Source organism: Hypanus sabinus, chromosome 2, assembly GCF_030144855.1.
Source record: "Hypanus sabinus isolate sHypSab1 chromosome 2, sHypSab1.hap1, whole genome shotgun sequence".
Classification (NCBI taxonomy): Eukaryota; Metazoa; Chordata; class Chondrichthyes; order Myliobatiformes; family Dasyatidae; genus Hypanus; species Hypanus sabinus.
In genome coordinates this window covers 137,231,585-137,253,883 of record NC_082707.1, presented here as the reverse complement: position 1 = coordinate 137,253,883, position 22,299 = coordinate 137,231,585, and the positions used below count along the sequence as shown (strand labels likewise).

Here is a 22,299-nt window from a genome sequence, read left to right as displayed (position 1 = left end):
ATAATCCACTGATAGACACTGTAGGTTACAAATGGCTGGCTTAGCTTGCTTAGTGTTGAAAGTGGAGCAAAAATCCACAAACAAAATCTTCACATAGGTGTTAGGGGTCTCATTATGTTGAAAAATATAATGAAGGCACAAGTCAACAGTACCCTTAATTGAGTAGTTTGCTCAAAAAACAATCTGTAGCAGGTCAAGAAGAGGATTAGTAATGGACTTAAAGTAGGCCACCATCAGACATTCAAAGGTTTTCTTAACTATTGAAGTCAGAGTGACTGGCCTATAATCTTTAAATCCAGTAATCTTTCTTGGAACTGTAACAATTGTAGCAACTTTAAAGCAATCCGGAACCCTGCATAATTTCAGGGCGGTGTTAAGTATCTCAGTGAAGATAGGTGTGTAAAAAGGGCCTGTAGGATCATTGGGGACCCGAGTCACCCCAGCCACAATCTATTCCAGCTGCTACCATTCAGGAAACAGCATCAAAGCCAGGACCAACAGGTTCTGGGACAGCTTCTATCAGACTGATTAACATGCTGATTTGAGTGTATTCTGTGTTCCATTGAATGTTCTATTTATTATAAATTACTATGATTGCTCATTACACATTTGGACAGAGACGTAATGTAAAGATTTTTACTCCTCATGCATGTGAAGGATGTAAGAAATAAAGTCAATTCAATTCAATTCAACTACTGTTTTGCAGAGTTATTTTCCTCTCTGGAATATTTTGGAAAATGGGAGCAAACAAGTATTGGCCTAGAAATATGACAACTTACTAATTTTTTGTAAAACTTTGTAGTTATCTGTCAGCTGACAGTTGACGTGAATTTAATGTGACAGAAGAATTCTATTTTAGGAGATACTGTATGGGAATGTTGAATTTCCCAGTAATTTACCTGAAATAAATTGTTAAGTCTAACATCATAAAACCTTAAATCTCTTTAAGGTGGAAAATAAGACTAAGATTTTTTTTAAGATTGGTATCTGGATAAAATGGTTCAATTCATTCACATTATACTGATATTTTCTTATATTGCTTACCCTCTTCAAGTCAGTATTACAATCTTTGGCAGCATTATAGTCTTGAGTCTGTGTAAATATGTCTCTATCAGCTCTGCACATCTGGATACTGCAATTTTTCCCCATTCTTCTTTGCAAAACTGCTTAAACTCGTGTCAGATTACATGTGGATCGTGAGGGAACAGCCCTTTTCAAATCCAGCCACAATTTCTCAATTGGATTGCGGTCTACTTGGCCACTCCATGACATTAACTTTATTGTTTTTAAGCCATTCCTGTGTAGCTTTGGCTTTATGCTTGGGGTTATTGTCTTACTGGAAAACAAATCTTCTCCCAATTCGCAGTTCTCTTGGAGACTACATCAGGATTTCCCTGTCTTTTGCTGCATTTGTTTTACTGACCACTTTCACCAGCCTTCCAGGGCCTGCTGCAGTGAAGCATTGCCACAGCCTCCACCATGCTTCACGGTAGAGATGATGTGTTTTCGGTTATGTGCAGTGTTTGGCTTACGCCAGATAATAATCATCTAGTCTGATGGCCAAAAAGCTCAATTTTGGTTTCATCAGATCGTAGAACCTTCTTCCAGCTAACTTCCGAGTCTCATGTGCCTTCTGGCAAACTCCAGCCAAGATTTCATGTGAGTTTTTGTCAACAGTGGCTTTCTCTTTACCACTCTCCTATAAAGCTGCCACTGGTGTATGCACAGTCTCTCCCATCTCAGCCACTGAAGCTTGTATCTCCTCCAGAGTTGTCATAGGTCTCTTGGTGACCTCCCTCACTAGTCCCCTTCTTGCATGGTCACTCAGCTTTTGACGATGGCCTGTTCAAGGCAGATTACAGCTCTGCCATATTCTTTACATTTCTTGATGATTGACTTAACTGTACTCTAAGGGATATTTAGTGACTTGGAAATGTTCTTGAATTCACCTCTTGACTTGTGCTTTGCAGTAACCTGTTTGTGGAGTTGCTTGGAGTGTTCTTTTGTTATCATGGTGTAGTTATTTGCCAGGGTAGTGACTCATCTGCAGTTGGACCTTCCAGATAGAAGTGTACCATAATCAATTGAAACACCTTGAGTGCACACAGGTTTATATCTAGCTAGGACACTGTAACTAATTATGTGACTACTGAAATCAATTGACAGCACCAGTGATGATTTTCTGTGTCATATTAAAAGGGGTGCATACTTACGCATTCGAATATATTGTGCTTTATATTTGTAATTAATTTAGATCGCTTTGTATCGATCTGTTTTCACTTTGACACTAAAGAGTCTTTTTCTATGGATCATTGTAAAAAAAAACCCAATTTAAATGCACTGTGATTCAATGTTGTAGAATAATATAATAATAACATGAAATCTCACAAGGGGTGTGAATACATTTTATAGGCACTCTATATAAATCCTGATTCTCATCATCTTTCCATAGATTATTCAAATTACAGTCTTTTATTAGTTTATTTTATTGCTTTTTAGTAGATTCTCCTGATCTTCCGTTGAGCAATGACTTTTCTAATAATAATTACTGATACACAAAAAGTAGGATTCTGTTGAGTTTTTGTTATAATCCAAGAACAAAACACCTCTGCAACCTTTTATTGAGTTACTGTGCAGAATAGGCCATGCTGCCCAGCAATTCTCAGATTTAATCTTAGGCTAATCATGGGACAATTTACAACAACCGGTATGTCTTAGGACTGTGGGAGGAAACTCACACCGTCAGGGAAGAATGTACAAATTCAGTCCAGGCAGCGTTGGGAATTGACCCTGGGTCACCAGTATTGTAAAGCATTATGCTAACTGCAGCATTACCATGTTGCCCATCATCTTATTTTTAAACACCACCAGGCTATTGCAACCTCATTGTGTTTACTCATAATTTCAAATTTCACGATACTGGTAAGACATGCCATTCCTAGTAAGGATGCTCTTGACTGAGTTCATATTACATCTCACAGTGGCAGGAATGACCAAATGTCAGCCAAGGACCATAAGCCAAGGGTGCTGCCAAGACATGATGCTTTATTGCAGAGCAGTCATTGAGCATCAATGTGAAAAATTAAGGCTTTCTTAAGTGGGTTATTGAATGGTTGAGACCTGCTTTAACATTAAAGAAACATCTATTGCTTTTGGTAATGATCACCACCATTCCCATCCCTTCTTTCATTACCATTATTCTCAGCTTTACTTCATCTGCTCAGTACTCCTTGCACTCACCTCTGACCCAGCTTTAAGCAATCCTTTCTGTAGTTTACCTTGTCTATGATGGAAGAATTTGAGGACAGAAGGACCCATTCGATTCTTAATAACATGGATTTTGTGCCCTTGAACAATCTTGTTTAAAAGTTCCACACCCCAGAGTGTGGGCATCCCTGCATTGAAAATGCTGGGGACTTTAAAATGAGCAGCCTTTGACATTGTTATTTTGAGCTTAATCAATGTTTTATTTTTGCTGTTTAATCCAACTCGTATGATCTTTAAATAGTTGAACAGATATGAGTGAGACAAATTTTTATTGTTGATTTCAAACTTTAAAGGGTGAATAACAGTGAAGCAACTTGTCGGATGACATTGATGTTTTATTTGTCAGCAGGTTGCCAGGAACCTTTCAATGAAGCTACAGTTTCTGATGATAGCTTTCAAGTAAGTGAAATAACAAATGCATACATTGATTTGATTAAAGGCATTTGTATAAAATCTTTCAGAGCCTGTATTTGGTCTGCTCGATAGTAGCTTCAAGAAGCTGCCCTACAGTGTGAAATTTAGCAAAGCTTATTATTTTGGTGGCCTGGTATATTTCAGGATTAAGTATGACAAAGAGATTTTTCTACTGATTAAAACGTAATATTTAATACAACTCAAGTTTAAGTGGCTTACAGTATTTTACTGCAGGAAACAATAGTACTTAGATGACAAGTGAGTACTGAATGTGGACATGAGTAATATTCTGGTACAATTTTAGAAATACAACATCAGAGTACAGTCTTCAAAGTGACATGATTATTGCTTTATATATAATTTGAAGTATATTTGCTATTTGTGACTTTGGTTTGTGATTTGTCATCACAAATGGCAAAGTATTTGATGCACTTTTAGAAGCTTTTTGCTTAAAAACTTATTGTCTATTTTAAGTTAAAATATTAAATTATATTCTATAGATCTCATCTTTTTTCATTAAAGAATATATATTTTTAAATGCACAGGAATTAATATAGTCCTTCCATTAATGAAAAAATAAAGCAGATAATCTTTACTAATAAGTCTGTTGTGGTTACCTGGTAAAATACATTTCTTGTCTTCTTAGCCAAATTTTGTACTATGCTAGTTAATCATATTCCTTTAAAATCTGAGTGGAATGCAAGACAGGCTCATACCAACAAACACCGTAGTCAAGTAAGTGCTTGGGGAAACTGAACAGAGTTGACAACTTTAGATTGATATTTTTTTCCAATCTGTATCAGTTATCTTTCTTCCGCCTGCAGCCTGGAACCTTAGAGCTTCCTTTCTAATCTCTGTCCATTAAAAGAGACAGTAGTATTCAGCAATGCCAACACACCTGTCTACAAAGCCTAGTTTTGATTAGTATTATGAACTGGAAATCTCAATTACCTTCCATAACTCTTAAGGAATCTACAGATGTTTTTGTATAAGAACAAAGTAACCAATACCTAATCATCCAGGTTGCATTCTTAACTCCTAATTTGTTAATTTTAATATTTTGGAATATAAACAAGCATCACAGTCATTGATGTTGTATACAAATATAGTTTTAATACAGTTAGAATTGCAAATTTTTAATCATTGCTTCTTCTCAATGAAAACTTGCTTCAGTGCAATTCAATGTGCACCTCAAATCCCTATCAGAATCAGCGTGCTGTGATTTCCCCAAGATTCTACAAATTTAGATGGCTTTCAGGACTCTTAAGGTCTGCACCATTTCCAACAAAACATTTCACTGCTGACAAGCTCAGGAGTATAATTACACTTCCACACTCACTCAGATAGCTGAATTGTCTGTCTGTAAAATGTTTAAGGTTTTTGGACATATTTGTTCAGATTCAGTGTTTCTTAATTGCATGGTTGTAGACTTTGCTTTCAAAATCCCTACAACATTATTCTGAGGCTGGAGGGCCTCAAACCTCAAATGTTAACGCTGTGTCCCTTTAACAGATGCTATCTGTCCTGCTTAGTCTTTCCAGCATTTTCTGTTTTTACTATTGATCCATCGTTTGGATTTGAGTTTAATTTCCTCTCAAATTGATTATTTATGAGTGATTAAATTTGGTCTCGCTATTTGTCAGCTTTTGTATTTAATAATCTGAAAGTTGGTTTTGCTTACGTTTTGTTTTCCTCTGCTATTTGCTTGAAATTAGTCAGGCAAAGTTAATAAGTAGCAATGTGCTATCATCATTTGTGCACAATTTCTGCATGCTTTTGGGCTACTTGGAAAAATTGTGCTAAGTAGTGTCCCACCTTAAAAAAAGACTTTGTGTCCCAGATGAAGTCAACCATCACAAGTATTAACTTTAAGCTGTCTTGGCCCTTTGGTAGTGGAAGGCACATTACAGAGCATTTTAATTAAGCCTTTGTCTCTGCCAATGTGACTAACAAATGATTCTATAAAGCCTTTCCAGTTATTTATAGTTAGAATCTGGTTAATCACAGATGGTGGCTGATTAAAATATTTTTGTGATAAATCCTTTTTTAGCTCTATTAATGAAGCTGCTATATTGTCACTCTTAAGGCAAAGAATATTTTTAAACCAATTTAAGCAAAGCAGCTAAAATATAGGTGTGTGACAAATTTTGTTTTTGTGATACACAAAAGAATTTGAGCAGGAACTTAAAGGAGCTAGTGCAGTTGCAGTCAGGTTTTCGAATTACCCTTTGTGGGAATGCCAAGCAACCGTAAAACATCTTGCCAATTGTACCACAATTTAAAATTGTCATTGCTTTTAAATTTGAATATTAGAAAGAGAGAGTGTAGGTCTGTGGTTGCTAAGCTTTTCATTGAACCTTACATTGAATTTGTGCATTATACCTTGCCATTGGAATGCAAGTTAAATGTAGAGGGAGTGAATGGTTTGGGGCTTTCTTCTAAGCTGAGTATATTTATCATTATTTTGAGGTTCTATGGTAGCATAGTGTATAACGTGATGCTATTGCAGCTTGGATTGTCGAAGTTCAATTCTGACACCATCTGTAATGGGTTTGTAAGTTCTCTCCGTGGGTATCCTCCTGGTGCTCTGGTTTCCTACTTCATTCCAAAGAGGCACTGGATAGTGGATTAATTGGTCATTGTATATTATCCTGTAATTGGGTAAGGCTTAAATAGATGGGTTGTTGGGCCAGAAGGGCCTGTTCTATGTTGTGTATCAAAATGTATGATCAATAAATCATTTCAAGCTCTTAATTACAAGATCCTTCATTTAAGTTTCTCGTGGTTAAACACTGAAATAGCTAATTTCACACAAGGAAATATTATAGTTTTCTTAAGTTCTTATTGTAAAGAATTTCTCATCTCGGAGGGATAATTAACTAATAATTTGACTTTTCTATGCTAATTTACTTGAAAGTGTAACAATCTAATGTCTAGTTCCCAGTCTAAATCTAGTTTTGTTTATAGCAAGTATTAGGATGCAAAGATTTGAGATAAGTGTATGCCACTAATCTTCACTGGTAAATTGCACTCAGCTAAAATAAGAACGGAACCTATTTTGTAAGCTGTTAATAATTTTCTGCTTGAACTTCAGTCTGCAGAAACGGAAAGGGAAGAAGTTTTGATAATTTGAATAAGAGGATCTGAATCTGGATCCCATTTTCTGTGCAACTGTATTTGTCCAACATATTGCAGCTGGAGTTGATTTTATTACTTTACCCGTCATCCATTCAAGCCATTTTAGTACTTTGAAGGGGGAAAAATATCATAGGAAGCATCTCTTAGCAACCACAGGACAGTAATTACTATAACAGCAGCTGGGAGAAAAACAGATTTCCATTTTACATAAAAGCTGTGTTGGGTTGCTTTTTACAGACAGAACTTGCCAAGCTTTGTCAGAACTGAGTATTATAGTCAGAATGTGGGTGGTGGTTGCAGCTTTTAATCATTCTGTTACTTTTTTAAAATTTCCATCTTGCAATATGCTATGCATTAAGTGTTTCAGTGTTATGCAATTCTTGTTTGTTAAATGAAGGGAGATTGTAAATTTGAAGATATGATTATACTTCATTTAATATAGGAAACAGAAGGAATGGGATCCTTGCAAAGGTAACATTATAAATATGCACATTTTTCATCAAACAAATAGGAACAAGTTTGTATATTAAACCAAATAACAATTGATCATATTGTAAACTTAAAACATGAGGGATTCTGCAGATGCTGAAAGTCCAGAGCCACACTTTCAAAATGCTGGGGTAACCCAGCATCTGTGGAAAAGAATAAACAGTTGACTTTTCGACTGAGACCCCTCATCGGGACTAGAAAGGAAGGGGGAAGATGCCAGAATACCAAGGTGGAGAAGAGGGGAAGGGTGATGAAGTAATAATAGAAGTAGGAATCTGACAGGAGAGGAGTGTGAACCAGAAAAGAAAGGGGTGTAGAAGGGGCACCAAGGGAGGTGATAGATAGGTGAAGGGAAGAGTAAGTGGGGGGGGGGGGGGGTTGTCAAAGTGGAGAGTTGAAGGGAAGGGAGAAAATCCTGGAAGTTGTAGAAATTGATGTTCATGCAATGGCGGCTACCTAAATGGCATAAAGTGTTTCTCCTCCAACCTTAGAGTGGCCTCGATCATGGCAGAAGAGGCCATGGACTGACATGTCAGAATGGGGATTGGAATTAAAATGGTTGTTTTTTTTTTGTTAAAATTTTGTTAAATACTGCTTTTTGCGAATGGAGTGAAGGTGCTTGACAAAAAACCCCAATCTACATTGGGTCTCCCCAGTTTAGAGGAGGCCAAATGGGGAGCATCTGATACAGTAGTCAACCCTAACAGATTTGCAGGACAAGTGTTGCTTCACCTAGAACTAAACTGTATAGTTTATTATATATATAATATAGTAAACTTTGTGTGATTCTTAAATTATCAACGGTGCAAAGCAAACATAATTTCTGAAAATTCTGTGGTGATGGGTTATTCACTTGAATTACTATAGTCCATATGTTGAAGATACTCCCATAATAGTAATGGGGAGGGAGTTCCAGGGCTTAAAGCAACTATTAGTGAAGGCAGTATATTGCCAGATTAAGTACTAACTAGAGGTAGAAGTTATGGATCTGAGAGTTGTTGACGGAGTAGTTTATAGGACATCTTGTAGATGTTACTCACTGTAACTATTGCTCATTGTGAAGGTGGTTAGTGTTCAAGGGTAGTGGATGGGGTGCCAGTCAAGTAAGCTTTTTTCTCTGGACTGTGTTTAGTTGTATAATTGTTAGGCTATGCTTGTCAAGGCAAGTAGATATATTCCATCATTCTTCTGGCTTGTGCCTTGTAGATGGTGAGGCGTCGGGTAGTGAGTCACTCATTGCAGGAGTACCAACAAACTCTAGATTGTTTGGCAATCTAATTCAAAGTAATTCTAATGACTAACTGTGGATATGTCTTGGAAAAATTTGACAATATATATCAATAGTTCAATAGAAAAAAGAAACAAATTTCTGTTATGTTGAAGCAAAACATTAACCACTTAATTTTCTCAAAAATATCAGAGCTAGTTTTGCAATTTTGTCACTTTTTAACTTTCCAGATTAAGGTCCCATACAGATGATGCAGAAGTTAAGGTGACCCCACCATTACAAGTGTTGGCATCTTATGGTATTTACAAATCAGAATCCTGAAACAGAATAAAGTTCGCTCTTAAGAAAATTACGTGGGAAAAATATTAAATGCAGAAAAAGGACAAAAACATTATCTAATTTAGTCAATACTGAGGCACTGACTCATTGCATTGATTGGGTGAGCAGTCCTAGCTGAGTCTCGTCATTGCCACACCCTCTCCTATTTGAGGACGTGTGAGCAGATGCCTTAAATGTAACTCTGCCATTCTCTTCATCGGAAACTTTTTCTCTAATTAACTGCATTGTGGGAAAGTCCTGTAGCCATGACCAACTTGTATTCTGGCTCCTAAAGTAATCCCTTGGTCTCTCCATTGATTTTTTTTCCTTCTTATTCCCTATTTCTTAAATTCTTCTTAATCCATGATCTTTATCCATTCTCTGTGTCTGCTGTTGGCTTCATCTGTTTAATAGTGGTGGTGGATCACTTTATCATCGGCAGTAAGTGTTTTACATGAGATAAACATCCCATGGAAATGCATGACAAGAGAAAATCTGCAGATGGGCATCTTTGCTTTTTAAGACGAGATTCAGTTTGGTGGGGGGGGCGTGAGGTTCCTGTTATAGAAAACTGCAATAAAGATGGGTTTCTAAGAATACATCTTTTTTGTTACATGAGAGTTATCTGTAACTTATTTCTTTCATGATGATCCTGATTAAGATGCTGGTTACTTCCATCTACTTGTAAACTATACTGCACCAAAACAAGCTATTGGTAAAACTAGTAATGTGTTCTAATTTTTGGCCTTTCTAAGCTCCCTGATATTTAAAGCATTTGAGAACATTTTCAATAGGAAGAGGTTCTGTGCTGTTTTATGATATTCATTGATTTAAACTGACATTTTTTGCATTTCTAGCATAAAGTCTGCACTTTATTTTGCTCATCAGAGTTTCATAACATAGAATTGGTCCTTTCACAATTTTGATAAATATGGCAAAAATGATTGAGAATCTGCCACTTACAAATTGAGCTGGCACAGTTCTGAAGCACTGTATTTCTGTAATCTTGCCCATTATTAAATAGCTAAAAATCAGCTGATATACACAAAGAAATTATGATTTCAAATTGTCAAATTATAAAAAAGCACTTTAACTAGAAACAAAGATTAACAATGAAGCAAGCAAGTAAACTATATAAAAACATTTTTCGCAGTCGATCCTTTCAATTTAAATAAATGAAGGTGATGAATGGGTCAGATCTCAATTAGAAGTCACATTCCCAGTGTTGGGAAATTGCTCCAATTTCTTGTTGTGCTGTTGGACTTCTTTTCAAGAGTTCATGTGGCAGTCACAAATTTAGTGGTACTTTTGTGGAATTTCAACAGTTCTGCAGAGAACTGTCTGCATACTGCACTTCCAACGCTCCTATGTAGTTTGCTTTTTAACTGGCTCCTATGTAGTTGGCTTTTTAACTGGAGTGTTTCATAGAATTGTGATAGGCTGACCTCTGTTGGTCAAACTGGAAATATACTGTTTACAATTTGAAATGGTGAATTTCAGAATCTTTCAATTATCACTGGCATGTGTTGTGAAATTTGTTAACTTAGCAAATAAGTAATAAAGGCTTTTGTGCTGTTTTTAGCCACCTCAAGAAAGTGATGCTGATTCTTTGAAAAGAAAAGAGAGAATTTTACGACGTGACACTGTAGTAACCAATGAACCTTGCAGAAGCTGCTATGTTAGAACGCCTCCACCTGAGGAATTCAGTTCTCGAAGATTGTATTTTCCTGCTCAGCAGAATCAAGTAATTTTTTTTATTATTTAGTGTTTGTTTTAGAAAAGAAATAAATTATGATACATTCAACTATTTTACAGAGGTGAAAACTGAACATGGAACATGAGTATAGTATCTCTATACTCTTGAGTTACATCTACCTGGAGCGCAATTTTTTAAATTTATTATTATAGTGGTTTATAATGATGTTCCTCAGAATATTATTTGAACTTAGCAGTGTAAGCCTGAGTAACATTAAATTGTGTCCTGGCCAGTGACTGGGCTATTATCGTGCTTATTCAAAGGAGAATTCGTAAGTCAGTTTTGTATCTTTTGCAAGCCTATCTTATGCATTATAATATTTTTACTTATCATTTTCTTCAACCATAGTTTGATTTTTAATGAGAAACTTTAAATATTTTTCAGGTCATGTTAAAATCAACTAGGCACGTCAGCTTTCAAGATGATGACGAAGTAGTGAGGATAAACCCTCTGAAGGATGTATTGATTAGGGGCTATGAAGACTACAGACATCCTATTGTGCGAAAAAATGACTTGGAAACAGAAGTAGATTCATATGTGTGTTTTAAGCCTGAATCTAAGAAACATGATTATGTATATCCTTCAGTGCAAGGGATGGAATCCGGTTCTGTTAAAGATTCAAAAGGTTCTATTGTATTCAAAGCACAGCCCCCCACTTCACTGAAATCAAAAAAATCCAAACGAAGGAAAGAGGATGGAGAGCGCTCTCGTTGTATATATTGTCGAGAAATGTTCAACCATGAAGAGAACAGAAGAGGACAGTGTCAGGATGCTCCAGACCCAATCAAGAGGTGCATTTATCAAGTGAGCTGTATGCTGTGTGCAGAGAGTATGCTTTATCACTGTATGTCAGACTCTGAGGGAGATTTCTCTGATCCATGTTCATGTGACACTGGTGATGACAAATTCTGTTTGCGATGGATGGCTCTTATAGCCTTGTCTGTTCTTGCACCGTGTATGTGCTGCTATCTCCCTCTAAGAGCCTGCCACCATTGTGGTGAGATTTGTGGATGTTGCGGAGGGAAACACAAAGCAGCTGGATGATGTAAACGGTTGGGAGCCAAGCTGTGCAAATAGTTTTTCTGCAGATGGCATCCATTCTGGCTCATGAGGGTATCGGCCCTCTGGTATTCAAAGCCAGGATCAGTTGCAGAGCTGTGCAAGTTTCCAGGTCTCGTGGAGAAGTGATGTGCTTTAAATGATAATGACATTTCTATAGACATTTCTATGTCTATAACTTCGCATGGCACAGTCTAACTCAAGTGGTCTTGCGAAGCAAAGAGGTCTTTGCTTTTAGCTGTTAACAATGAACACTGTAAGTGATTATGCAGAAGGTATTCATTTTGCAGTTTTGTACATTGAATTGGTTATGGGACCTGGTGTCTCACATGAAGCTTTTACTGAAGAGACTCAAGTTTTAGATTAAAAGCACTAGGTAACTGTTTGGATTTTTTTTATTGAGAAAGATTATTTTAGATTTTGCTTCTGTTAAGTATTACTATGTGCATTTACAGAATCACTTATCCAGCAGTGCAGATGAATTTACTGTCTGAGTAATTACAAATTATTTAACACATGTAAAGTGTCAAACTCTATATAACTAAATTTGAGATATGGCTTGTACTTGAAGAAATGTAATCTTTTAGTCCTGTGTCAAGATTTTGATATATAATTGACCCATAGATACACTTCTTATTTTTAATCCATTGTAATATGCATGCTTGCTAATGATTTAGCATAATTTTGAATATTTTACCACCTTCCCCATAAAACAGAAAGTAACTGATTTTAAAATTATCTGAAACTTATTGAACATTTGGGGCGTATTTAGGTTTATAATCTTCTGAAAAAAACACTTCTAATATTTTTGCACAACCAGCAAGTTTCCTGACGATGACCCAGTAAGTTAGATGATTTAATACATGATGTAACTGAGAATCATATGCTATTAAAAATCTAAAAGATATATAGTCAATACAAGCATTTTAGACGAAGCTTTATGTCTGCAAGCTATCGAAAAGCAATAGATATAGTTTTGGAAAGATACAGTTTTAATTTGTAAATTAAGCGAATGCTAGAGCATTTAATGATGCTAAACTATGCTAGCTTATTTTGTTCTGAGATAGAATTGAATGCTCTTACTTTAAAAAAACAACCACTGAGGTGCTGGATTTCCCTGGATAAATTTTGCATACAGGCATGGTGTGGAGTGGTTCCTGTAAATGTGTATGTGGTTTTGTGTTGAAATACATAGGTATGGTATGTGTCGATGTAATTAAAAATCAGAATTTACATTGGAGCCATGTATGTTGGCAGGAACTAGGACTACACAGTGGAGAAGACAAATTTTGAGAATGAATGGACTAAATAATTGGACTTAAACATAAAAGTCAATTTTGTGGTTTAAAAAAGAAAGAATTACTCTTCACTTAGTTTAGAGCCTCTGATAATCAAGTAACGTGGAATAAACCAGAGTTTTACTTATGGCACGTGGGCACATTTGATTTTGTACATTTTCTCTACAGAGTCTACACACTATTGTACTACATTTTTCATGTCTGTGAATTTGAAGGGGAAAATAGAGCTTGTGTGGTTGTGGTAGAATCATCCTCAGTCTAAGATTTAATGCTTCTAAATGTTATATTTATTCACAAGAAAATTACATTTAAAATTTAGGACTTCGGGTAAAGTGCTTAGCCAGGTTCTAGTTTTTTCAAATGTAAGTGTAAATGAATAACCCCATTTGTAAGATATTCCATTTTAAAATGCATCTATTTATCAGCTGTGAGTAGGTGGAATGAACTGACAGCGTTCTGTACATAAAGCTAACTTTGAATATTATTTCACATTGAAAGTAGAGGCTAAAGATATGAGACTAAATTTTAAAGAGCTTGTTTCTAGTTTTGTACCTAATAGAATGGCTCCTAAAGGAAAATTGTGGTGATGGGCAGTTATTTCTTTTGCAATTTTGAATATTTAAAATTTGTGTAATGCTTCATTATAGGATTCCATCTATGCTGATGAATTTTGATTTATCAGTGTTTTGCACATTAGGGGAATCAAACAAATTTTGAATTGTATTTAGAGTACTTGTACATAGTCTGAGACCACTTGCTTATTTTGTATTTTTCTATACATTTCTGTTGTCCACATTTTGAAAAACTAAAGGCCATGTTTCCATTAAGTGCCAGTTAACTTTCCCTTTGAAAGAACTGCAAGCTAGCTGAGGAAAAATCTAATCGACTTTTCTGTCAACTGCAGCTAGTAAGGCACACATAGACATTAACTGAAGTCTTATTAATCCTGGCATTCAAAAACTTCATCTAAAAGTTCTGCATGTATAATGTCTTCAAGGTAAGATTTTTCTCTGATGTCCAATCTGTAATATTCTGAGGGGAAACTCTTAATTCATGAGATTTTAAATGATTCTTCAGGCCCCCACATCTCATCCATTGCATTTGCTTCTCATCTGGGTTCTGGTGAGAAAATTATGTATATCAGTTTGTTCACTTTTTGCATTAAATGGATATGACATCTGAATTAATTTCATTTTTCCAAATATATGCTAGTCACAATAAGTTCCAGAGTGAATGCTGAATTGAAGACAGAGTTTGGAAAAGAATATCATATTTACTGGCTGCCTAAAAGGTGTGATTTTCCAGTTGTTCCATTGTAATAAGCCTTAAGCAGAATTTCTGACCTTTTCAGTTTTCACCATTGTTTTGACGTTACTGTTCTTGTGACTGTGCAACCAATTTTTAAATTGCATTTGTGAAAATGAACTGGGGCACATATTAAATAGATTTTCACATGCAGGCCTATTCTATTATTTTCTGCACTCATAATGCTCAGTATTTAATTCAAAAGTTGCTTCCTTCTTTTCATATCCTTTCCCCATGTGCGGATGGAATCAGTGTTTGTAACTTTTTAAAAATTCTCTTACCAAAATTATTATCATAGTGGAAATCAGTTCCAGTTCAATTCGGAGACAGAAACCTACTTACCTGTAGAATGTTAAACTTTAAATAACTCCAAATATAACTTAAGCTGCTTTATATTTTCCCCCCATTGGGTCCAGAGGAAGTCTGAGAGTGCTGGCACAATGGAATGTAATGATGCATTTATCCCAAATGAACAACTTGCTGGCTGTAGCAAAGTGTTATGTGTTGTAATAGGTATACGTTGGCCTAAGAATAATCAGGCACTATGAATTAGTATGGTGCATCTAGCCATGTATTGAATTTGTATGCAATGTCTGCTTTATGTATTTAAAAAAAAATGCCCAAAAGGCATGCTAATAACGCTAATCAACCCCTCTGAGTACTGATGCTATTTATCACTGTTTCCTTTTTAAATGCAACTTTGTTCTACTTCCACTTTTTTTTTAATGCTATGCTTTCCAAAATGAGACATCATTAGAAACCTAAACTTGCTGAGTATTTAGTAACCTTTTGATTTTTCTCCAGATTCTGTCTATTGTTTGCTTAGTGCCACTTCCTTAATACACAGCCAACTTCCAAAAAGTGCCTCGCTTGTACATTTTTAAAACTCCATCTAAATTTAACTGATATTGTACTTGGTACATTTCAATTTTAGGTATTTTTATTTTTGTGTTGAAAAGATGAAGTATGTGATGTACAGTTTAGTTTAACTACTGCCATGGGTGTAATTAAATGTACGAGAGTGTAGCTTCTTAATTTCTCAAATATATATAATGTAAATATGCATATACTGTAAGTTTGTAACAGATTTTGTTACATCATACACTTGTAATTTGACATATCAAACAAGTATCATAATAAAACAGTAAGTTTTAATTTCTTTACACTCTGTCTGTTGTAATATTCTATTACGCCAGCATGCTAGGCAAAATAGCAAATGGTTAATGCAATCTACTAATTAAAACGTATTTAAGTCGTTGAGACTGTTTAGCAGTGACTAGATATTAGAAATACAAAGGTGGAAATACAAAAGTGGATTTGTTAACAAAGTTGTACTGCAGATGTAAATTTACTTATTTGTTTGTTTTGCAATTGTGATAATTCAGCAGAGGAAGCAACCTGATGAACTTATGAACACATCGGGTGGGGGGGGGGGGGGTTCACTAAAGATGCTTATGATGAAAAATTGAGATATACCCAATTGTTAATGTAACCTTTTTGAGAAGGAACAAAAACATACTTATTCCACTTTCAGTGATATTTTCAGCTGAACTAATGCTTCACATTGGATTTAAATGGTACATAACATTTTACAACTGAAAAAAATTATCATTGGGCCCAATAGTGGTACACTAATTGAGCTATGTTAACTTGGTCTCACCTTATTTCATTTTGCCTGAATGGTGCTGCCACATTACCCTCAGTATACTACTTGTCTTTGTTGTCTCATGAGTTACATATTCTGACCACCTTGAAGCAGATTTTCACATTTGTCGTGAGAGATTTCTTGTATCAAGAATAAAGTTCAATGGTTTCACTTTTTTTTTTATTGCTGATGTGGGAAGTAGAAAAAATGGACTCAGTAACTAGAACTTTGCCTCTTCACACCAGAGGTGTCCACAGTGTTGACGCAGAAGGAATAATTTTGATCTGCAGCAACTGAGAGAAATTTATTCCTTGCCAGGTCAAAGAATGTACCTCAGACAGTGATTTGAATGACCTGAAGTAACAACTGCAGGGAACTGTTCTATGTTCTTTCAAGTTGCTTTGACTTTGAATTTATTGAAACAATTAATATCATAAAATGATCACAGGTAACAGCATCTATTGGAAAGAGTCCTGGTGAAGGGTCTTGGCCTGAAACATCAACTGTTTACTCTTTCCCATTGATGCATTTTGTGTGTTGTTTTGGATTTCCAGCATCTGCAAATTTTCTAGTGTTTGTGAAGCAATCACAGGTGTTAGGATGTTGCCTCATGACCATGACAATAAGTAGCTGCAGAAAATTGGGTTCATTGAAGAGGCAATTAAGTAAAAATCTAAGAGATATTGCAAGTATCACTTTACATTTATGCATAGTCTCAGAATGCAGTACTGTCAAAATAATCACCATGTGTTCTTGACTTTTGATGCATGTTGTTCTAAACTGACAAGCAGGATAATTTTATTCCATCAGAAAGGTCTGTCCCCAAAAGCATGCTACTTTCACAAATATAAACCACCATGGGGCAAGAGAGTGTGACTGCAAGTAAGACAGGTATGGGGATCCAAGAGAAGCTTGAACTTGCCCAACTAGTTTGAAATTGTTGCTTCCTGTGAGGATGAGAGTGGGGGCTGTAGGAAGAATGAGCAACCAAATTGTGATTCAGGGAGCCATTCAAGATGGGGGAGCGATGAGAAATATGATTGTAATGGGGGGAAGCAGAATTAGGGGAATAGACACTGGTATCTGTCACAAGGATTGAGAGTTCCAACAGCTCTGTTGTTTGCCTGGTGTCCAGGTTCGCGACAACTTATCTGACCTATAAAGGAATTTGGAGTGAGAGTGAAAAGGTCCAGTTGTCGTTCATGTGGGTACCAACAACTTGGGAAGAAGAGGTAAAAGGTTTTGCTGAAGAAATTTGAGCAGTTATAAACAAAATTATAAGCAGATCCAAAAAGATAATGATCTCTGGATTGTTACCTGAGCCATGTGCAAATTAGGACAGGGTTAATCAGATCAGAAAGTTAAATTTGTGTCTCAAAGATTGGTGCAAGAGATGTATTAAAGATGGCACTGGTAAGACACACACGCTTTACAGACGGCAAAAGAAATTAAAACAATTCTATTAATTGCCTGGATTGGGGAGCATGCCTTATGAGAATAGGTTGAGTGAATTTGTCCTTTTGTCCTTGGAGCGACAGAGGAATGAGAGGTGACCTGATAGAGGTGTATAAGTTAATGAGAGGCATTGATTGTGTGGATAGTCAAAGGCTTTTTCCCCAGGGCTGAAATGTCTAGCATGAGAGGGCATATTTTTAAGGTGACTGAAAGTAGGTACAGAGGAGATGTCAGGGGTAAGTTTTTTACACGGTGGTGAGTGCGTGGGATAGGCTGCCGGTGGCGGTGGTGGAGGCGGAAATTATAGGGTCTTTTCAGAGACTCCTGGATGGATACATGGAGCTTAGAAACATAGAGTGCTATGGGTAAGCCTAGGTAGCTCTAAGGTAAGGACACGTTTGACACAGCTTTGTGGGCCAAAGAGCCTGTATTGTGCTGTAAGTTTTCTATATTTCTAATTATTCTTTTTCTGGACTACAATCACTGCAATTCACAGCCTGTAATTTCCCTTTTGGAGTTGTGCTTTTGAACTGTCTGTACAACCTGAAGTTTTTATGGCATCCTGAAGGATTCAGCGAACTGGACTGTCAAGAGTGCAGCAGCCATTGCTGGAGCGGACATGGGGCTAGATTGAAGTGGCAGGGCCCAGGCCTGAGAATGAAAAATGAACCAATTATTTGGCCAATTTAAGCATTAAGCTAAATTAAAATGATAAAAGCATCAAGGCCAAGAGCGAAGGAAAAATCAGTGTTCAGCTCACTGCTCCATGAGGTTTCCTCGCCTCAGTATTGAACTAACTGCAGCCTGCAGCCATCAGCATTCATTTTAGTGCCGAACTGGCTCTGTGGCTGTGGCCTGCAGACGTTGGGCTCCTGAGCCAGCTACAATGTTGGAACTAGCGCCATCACTATAGACTCACTTTCATGGACTCTGCAGTTCATGTTCTGTGTATTATTTGTTTTTCTTATTGTAGTTTGCATGATTTGTTTTTTTTTGCACTTTGAGTGTTTGATGGTATTTGTTGTGTGGGTTTTTTAATGGGTTCAATTTTGCTTCTTTGTTTTGTGGTTGCCTGCAAGAAGGCAAATCTCAAGGTTTTGTACGGTATACATACCTTGATAATAAATGTACTTTGAACTTTGAAGTGGGTTTGAATTTGTGGGCCATTTGCACCAGTATTGGTAGGAGGGAGTTGTTCTGATGGGGTGGGCTCTACCTAATTCCATGCTGGGACCAACATCCTGGCAAATTATGTAACTACGGCTGTGGATAGGAACATTGTAAGAAAGGTGGATGAGCTTAGAGCATGGATTGATACCTGGAAATATGATGATGCAGCTATTAGTGAAACATGGATGCAGGAGGGGTGTGATTGGCAACTAAATATTCCTGGATTTCGTTGCTTCAGGTGTGATAGAATTGGAGGGGCAAGAGGGGGAGGTGTTGCATTGCTTGTCAGAGAAAATACTACAGCGGTGCTTTGGCAGGATAGATTAGAGAGTTCATCTAGGGAGACTATTTGGGTGGAATTGAGGAATGGGAAAGGTGCAGTAACACTTATAGGGGTATATTATAGACCACCTAATGGGGAGCGAGAATTGGAGGAGCAAATTTGTAGAGAGATAGCAGATATTTGTAGTAAGCACAAGGTTGTGATTGTGGGAGATTCTAATTTTCCACACATAGACTGGGAAGCCCATTCTGTAAAAGGGCTGGATGGTTTGGAGTTTGTAAAATGTGTGCACAGTAGTTTTTTGTGGAAATACATAGAGCTACCAACTAGAGAAGTTGCAGTGTTGGATCTCCTGTTAGGGAATGAGATAGGTCAGCTGACGGAGGTATGTGTTGGGAAGCACTTCGGGTCCAGTGATCACAATGCCATTAGTTTCAATATAATTATGGAGAAGGATGGGACTGGACCCAGGGTTGAGATTTTTGATTGGAGAAAGGCTAACTTTGAGGAGATGCAAAAGGATTTAGAAGGAGTGGATTGGGACAATTTGTTTTATGGGAAGGATGTAATAGAGAAATGGAGGTCATTTAAAGGTAAAATTTTGAGGGTACAGAATCTTTATGTTCCTGTTAGGTTGAAAGGAAAGGTTAAAAGTTTGAGGGAACCATGGTTTTCAAGGGATTTTGGTTCAGAAAAAGAGGGAGATCGACAATAAATATAGGCACCATGGAGTAAATGAGGTGCTCGAGGAATATAAAGAATGTAAAAAGAAATTAGAAAAGCTAAAAGAAGATATGAGGTTGCTTTGACAAGGAAGGTGAAAACAAATCCAAATGGTTTCTACAGTTATATTAATAGCAAAAGGATAGTGAGGGATAAAATTGGTCCCTTAGAGAATCAGAGTGGACAGCTATTTGCAGAGCCGAAAGAGATGGGGGAGATCTTGAACAATTTCTTTGGTATTCACTAAGGAGAAGGATATTGAATTGTGTAAGGTAAGGGAAACAAGTAGGGTAGTTATGGAAGATATGATGATTAAAGATGAGGAAGTATGATGCTTTTAAAGATTATAAAAGTGGATAAATCTCCGGGTCCTGACAGGATATTCACTAGGACCTTGAGAGAAGTTAGTGTAGAAATAGCAGGGGCTCTGACAGAAATATTTCAAACGTCATTAGAGACAGGGATGGTGCCAGAGGATTGGCGTATTGTTTATGTGGTTCTATTGTTTGAAAAGGGTTCTAAGAGTAAACCTAGCAATTATAGGCCTGTCAGTTTGACATCAGTGGTGGGTATATTAATGGAAAGTATTCTTAGAGATGGTACATATAATTATCTGGATAGACGGGGTCTGATTAGGAACAGTCAACATGGATTTGTGTGTGGAAGGTCATGTTTGACAAATCTTATTGAATTTTTTGAAGAGGTTACTAGGAAAGTTGATGAGGGTAAAGCAGTGGATGTTGTCTATATGGACTTCAGTAAGGCCTTTGACAAGGTTCCGCATGGAAGGTTAGTTAGGAAGGCTCAATCGTTAGGTATTAATATTGAAGTAGTAAAATAGATTCAACAGTGGCTGGGTGGGAGATGCCAGAGAGTAGTGGTGGATAACTGTTTGTCAGGTTGGAGGCCGGTAACTAGTGGTGTGCCTCAGGAATCTGTACTGGGTCCAATGTTGTTTGTCATATACATTAATGATCTGGATGATGGGGTGGTAAATTGGATTAGTAAGTATGCAGATGATACTAAGATAGGTGGCGTTGTGGATAATGAAGTAGGTTTTCAAAGCTTGTAGAGAGATTTAGGCCAGTTAGAAGAGTGGGCTGAAAGATGGCAGATGGAGTTTAATGCTGATAAGTGTGAGGTCCTACATTTTGGTAGGACAAACATGGTAAATGGTAGGTCACTGAGGAATGCAGTAGAACAGAGTGATCTAGGAATAATGGTGCATAGTTCCCTGAAGGTGGAATCTCATGTGAATAAGGTGGTGAAGAAAGTTTTTGGTATGCTGGCCTTTATAAATCAGAGCATTGAGTATAGGAGTTGGGATGTAATGTTGGGAGCTTAGAAGGTTGAGGGACGACTTGATAGAGGTATTTAAAATTATGAGGGGGATAGATAGAGTTGACGTGGATAGGCTTTTTCCATTGAGAGTCGGGGAGATTCAAACGAGGACATGAGTTGAGAGTTAAGGGGCAAAAGTTTAGGGGTAACATGAGGGAGAACTTCTTTACTCAGAGAGTAGTAGCTGTGTGGAATGAGCTTCCAGTAGAAGTGGTAGAGGCAGGTTTGATTTTGTCATTTAAAAAATAATTGGATAGGTTTATGGACAGGAAAGGAATGGAGGGTTATGGGCTGAGTGCAGGTAGGTGGGACTAGGTGAGAGTAAGCGTTTGGCATGGACTAGAATGGCCGAGATGGCCTGTTTCCGTCTGTAATTGTTATATGGTTATAAGGTAAATGATCTTGAATTGGCAGATATGACATTGTGTATATCACAGAGTCATGATTGAAAGAATAATTCTAGCTGGATATACATTCAAGGATATACATCATATCAAAAAGACAGGCAGGTAGACAGTGGGATGGGGTGGCTTTGTTGGTAAAAAATGAAATAAAATCCTTGAGAAAGATGTAGGATGACAAGATATATAGTCCTTGTAGGTAGAGTTAAGGAACTGCAAGGGTAAAAAGACCTCCTCTGAATAGTAGACAGGAAGTGGGGTACAAATTACAATGGGAGATAAAAAGGGATTTGAAAAAGCAATGTTAAGATGGTCTTGGAGGATTTTAGTATGTAAGTAGCTTGGTACAAATCAGGTTGATGCTGAATCCCTAGAGAAGGAATTTAAGAATGCCTACAAGATGGCATTTTAGAGCAACTTATGGTTGAGCGTACTACAGATAAGGCAATTTTAAATGGGATGTTGTGTAATAAACCAGTTAGATTAGGGATCTTAGATGAAATTCACCCTGCAGTTTAAGAGGATGAAGCTAAAATCAAATGCAATGATATTATAATTGAGTAAAGATAAATACAGAGGCAAGAAAGAGGAGCTGGCCAAAGTTGATTGGAAGGGGATAACAGCAGAGATAATGGTAGAACAGCAATGTCTGGAGTTTCTGTGAGTATTTCAGAAGACACAGGATCAATTCATCCCAAAGAAGAAGAAGCATTCTAAAGAGGGGATGAGGCATTCGTGGCTGACGAGGGAAGTCAAAGCATAAAAGCAAAAGGGGGGCATACAATAGAGCAAAAATGGGTGGGAAGCTTTTATAAAGCAAATGAATAAGTGTTATGTCTTTCTTCAGTGTGCGAGAAAAACACGCAGCCAGAAATTCATAAGGGCCAGGTTTAAAGTATGTGTAGTCGCTCTTAGTAAGGAGAGGGTGCTCAGGAAGCTGAAATGTATGAAGGTAAACAAGTTACCTGGACCAGACTGCACACCAACATTCTGAAAGAGGTAGCTGAAG

The 22,299-nt window shown here is 37.0% G+C and overlaps 1 protein-coding gene across 2 annotated transcripts in view; it reads left to right on the top strand.

The window, feature by feature from the left end:
* The window catches only part of spred1 (sprouty related EVH1 domain containing 1), a 98,325-nt gene extending 82,890 nt beyond the window's left edge, over positions 1–15,435 (top strand). Inside the window, exons 4-6 of one of the 2 annotated variants that reach the window (XM_059955698.1) lie at positions 3,617–3,666; positions 10,437–10,598; positions 10,995–15,435. In XM_059955698.1, the coding sequence (XP_059811681.1) occupies positions 3,617–3,666; positions 10,437–10,598; positions 10,995–11,654 (872 nt within the window). In that variant the 3' untranslated portion in view covers positions 11,655–15,435. Of the gene's footprint in view, positions 1–3,613; positions 3,667–10,436; positions 10,599–10,994 lie in introns of both variants that reach the window. The other variant, XM_059955689.1, reaches the window with a different exon arrangement.
* Positions 15,436–22,299: the final 6,864 nt, after the last annotated feature.